Source organism: Cyprinodon variegatus, unplaced genomic scaffold, assembly GCF_000732505.1.
Source record: "Cyprinodon variegatus isolate N-32 unplaced genomic scaffold, C_variegatus-1.0 Scaffold1261, whole genome shotgun sequence".
NCBI lineage: Eukaryota > Metazoa > Chordata > Actinopteri > Cyprinodontiformes > Cyprinodontidae > Cyprinodon > Cyprinodon variegatus.
The window spans coordinates 183,910-187,381 of record NW_015151714.1 but is presented as its reverse complement, the minus strand read 5'-3'; the positions used below and the strand labels follow the sequence as shown (position 1 = coordinate 187,381).

Below are 3,472 nucleotides of genomic sequence, written 5' to 3'. Positions count from 1 at the left end.
AACAGAGAGACCAGGGAAAAGTTTCACAGGTTTTATTTAGAGTAGGTTGAGAAGAGTCCAGTGCTGCTCTGAACACTGGCGAACCGGGACTGATAAGCGAAGGGGAAGATTCTGCGGTTAGTTCAGGCTCAGTGGGAAATTTGTGTCTTTGATTTGAAGAAGGGAATTAAGACAACAGGACTCACGTTTCCAGAAAAAGGTGTCTTTCGATGAATCGAGTCGGTGTGGGTTGTTCCAGTGAATGACTTGCTCGTTGGAGGGCGGACAGGGTTTACCCAGGTTGAGGTGTTTCCTTGAGGAACGGAGGAGCTGACTGCCGCTTGGATTTCCTGCGGTACTTGAAAGTTTTCTTGTGGAGATGAATCTCCTGCTCAGAGAGACGCCCAAACAATCCTTGGAGGAAAAATAGATCCAAACCACTAGCTTGAATCCTCAGCTCAGTTTGATGCTCAGAGAATCCTTCCAGGGGGGAGAAGGTCCAAAACATTCAGTTTGCAGGATGACTTCCTGCTGAGAGGCATAGACAAAAACAGCAAGACTAAACTCAGGTAGACAAAAACTCAGATTGACTCAGTTAAACTCAGCTTAGCTAGAGAACCCCAAACTGGCAAACACTCTGGCGTGGAGGTAGTGGCAGTCAGCAGCTTAAGAGTCCTCCGGTAATGAGGTAACCATCCTCAGGTGTGTGAGGAGGCCAACGAGAACCAGGCGCCGCCTGGTGGTGCTCAGAAAACAAACAAAAGCACAACCCACACAAACTGGATTCCTAACAGCTTTTAGTTTAAATTCCTTTACAATTTATTAATGTTTTGGGTTTTGTTCCATTGATGAACTCAGATTTTTGGTGTTTTTTTCCTTTTGAGGATTTGGGGGAATAAAAATGGAAGAAAGTTCCCATCCCTGCATCAGAGCAGTACCTGTTGGATCTATGATCGGTTTTCTATGCTTCAGCCAAATGAGCAGCAGTAGTGGAGTTTGGAGATGCAATCTATTTCTTCAATCTATCTTTGCTCTCCTCTAATCTATCCAGAAGTTCTGCAATCAAACTTTTTCTCTCCCTCCCAGCTTGGTGGTGGGCTGCAGATTTAGTAGCCTTTCCCTTGAAATGCTTTTCCTAACAACTCTTTTTATCATGTGACAACTTCTCATTCAAAGCAAACATGCAGGCAATCCTTCCTCATTGGTGATGAAAGTAAACGATTCGCTCCATTCTTCTTTCAACCCTCTGTTCTCATCAGCTATCTTCCTTTTTTTCCCTTTGGGATCCATGGAGACACACCCACGCTTTGTTAACAGCAGCCACCTGCCTGGCGCCGCGCCGCGCTGAAACCTGCTGCAGGCTAAGATGCTAATCATCATTAACAGAAATGTTACATTTATTGATTAAAATGTATTTATTACACACATTTTTACAACATTTGAAACATAATGAATGTTTGATTGACCTCCTGCAACATATTAAAACATTCAAACAAACAAAAAATCTATCCTTTTACATTTTCATACATTTTTGGAAAGACTCCAGGGAGCCGCAAAGCGGGCATTAAAGAGCTGCATTGAGCCGTGGAGCCACTGACTGCCGACCCCTGGAAATGCCAGATATCTAGATGGGTCTGCTGCTGTGCAGCAACATTTCCATCGTAAGATGATTTGCAAATCTCTGAAGACTTCGCAGAGCAGCTGCATCTAAACACATTCTTCTACTTATTCGGGGACTTTTTTTCAGGAGTCTGGAAAATAATGGAGCGTTACAGTTGCTCACAGCTGTCTTGGGATTTTCCTTTCATTCTTGGATATGCATGCATTCTTTCCATTCTAGAAACTGTTTAATCCCTAAAAAGTCTTCCAAGCCTTGTAGATGTAATGCTGCGTTCACACCGGACGCAGCAGACGTGGCAGAAGCAGCGAGTTTACATGCAAAGTCAACGGTTGACGCGCGTCACGGTGCAGCAAAAGGTCCCACAGCGCTTTTTGAGCAGCTGAAGCAGCGCGTCGGGCGCGTTTAAGCATCTGACACACGCGACGCATATTCTGCCGGCAGAATATGTTCGCTTTTATTATCCTGCTGCCTGCAGTTTGGATTATTTCGATGAAAAACACCTACCAGCTGCCGCGTTGAACCGTGAGGAGGCGACCTGGCCAGAGGCTGCTGATGAAGGGATTCCTACTGTCGGCGCACCGCTGGTATGTGGGGGTCTGAGCGGCTCCGACAGAAAAAATATTGGAAGGCAGGATGGTAATCTGGATGAACTGACTGCACTGATTACGTTTTCAGGTGTATTTTCTCACTTAAAAACATATTAAAACTACTTTATTCCCACTGATCACAGCAAATATAGCTGCAAGGCAGAGAAAGGGTAGGGTAGCTCCGCCCAACGCGCGTCAGACACACTTTTGCACCGCGCAGCCAGAGCAGCAAAGCTGCTTCAGCCGCGCGTCAGAACTAACTGGTACAAGCAGCAAAAATGAAGCAGCAGACGCGATTTTGCTGCTCTTGCTGCATCCGATGTGAATCTAGCATAACAGAATGGATATAAAATACCGTATAAGCTGCTCGTTTAACCTTTCCTTCCTTTTTCCCTCCGTTTTCACGCAGCGACCTGTACGACTTCTACCACTACTTCTACATGCTGACCAACGTGCTGTTCTACGTCAGCTCGGCCATCAACCCCATCCTCTACAACCTGGTGTCAGCGACGTACCGCCAGGTCTTCTTTGCCACACTGCGCTACTTCTTCCTGCCCTGCCGCCACACGCCCAGAAGGCAGCTGCACCCCCTGACCCGCCACTCCATCAGTATTTCCAGCAACCATACCTTCACCACCAACATCATCAAAGAAACGACGTACTGAGCGTGCCTTGGAGCCTTGGAGCCTTTGGCCCCCCGTGAGCAGTGAACTGTCTGGTGCAGGTGCTTGTTGTGGTACTGTGGTGATCAGCATTCATCCTGGTGAAGCCGGTGAACCCCCCCACCCCCCAGAGATTGCTGGGGTTGCACTGCAGACGCACCATCTTGTGACTTCATCTAGCATTGCATGAAGTTGTCCTAAAAAATGTGATAACATAGAACTGCAAAAGAAAAGAAGTTTTTTTCCCGTGTTTTGACAGTGGGATATTAACGTAGACTTTTTATAGATGTTTAACTGACCGCTGCAATCATTCAGTGAAGTGAAGCTTTAGTTGCTGTGGTGTATAAACCTCAGGAATCCCTGAAGTTTGCTCTTCTGTAAACATGGCCTTCAGCGATATTGTCAGTGCTTTGCCCATGGTGTAACAGTTTTTGCTGGTTTTATCTGTTCGCTTCTGTGGATAAAGCAGACTTTGATGTTAGATGAAGAAATGCAGAGCAAAGGGAGTATATTTGTCTGTGATCCAGGCAGGCAGCTGTAGAAGAAAAAGCTTTCATCGGGACTCATCCTGCATGTGTTGGTTGTGTTCAAGCATAGATGTGTAGCCCAGTCTGCAGCCTGCA

General features: G+C 46.3%; 1 protein-coding gene across 1 annotated transcript in view; it reads left to right on the top strand.

Annotated features, from left to right (window-relative positions):
- LOC107102480 (neurotensin receptor type 1-like) overlaps positions 1 to 2,869 on the top strand; it is a gene marked incomplete at its 5' end in the record, with an annotated part of 13,764 nt that extends 10,895 nt beyond the window's left edge. Inside the window, one exon of the mRNA XM_015401804.1 lies at positions 2,597 to 2,869. Within this exon, the coding sequence (XP_015257290.1) occupies positions 2,597 to 2,852 (256 nt within the window). The remainder of the gene's footprint in view (positions 1 to 2,596) is intronic.
- Positions 2,870 to 3,472: the final 603 nt, after the last annotated feature.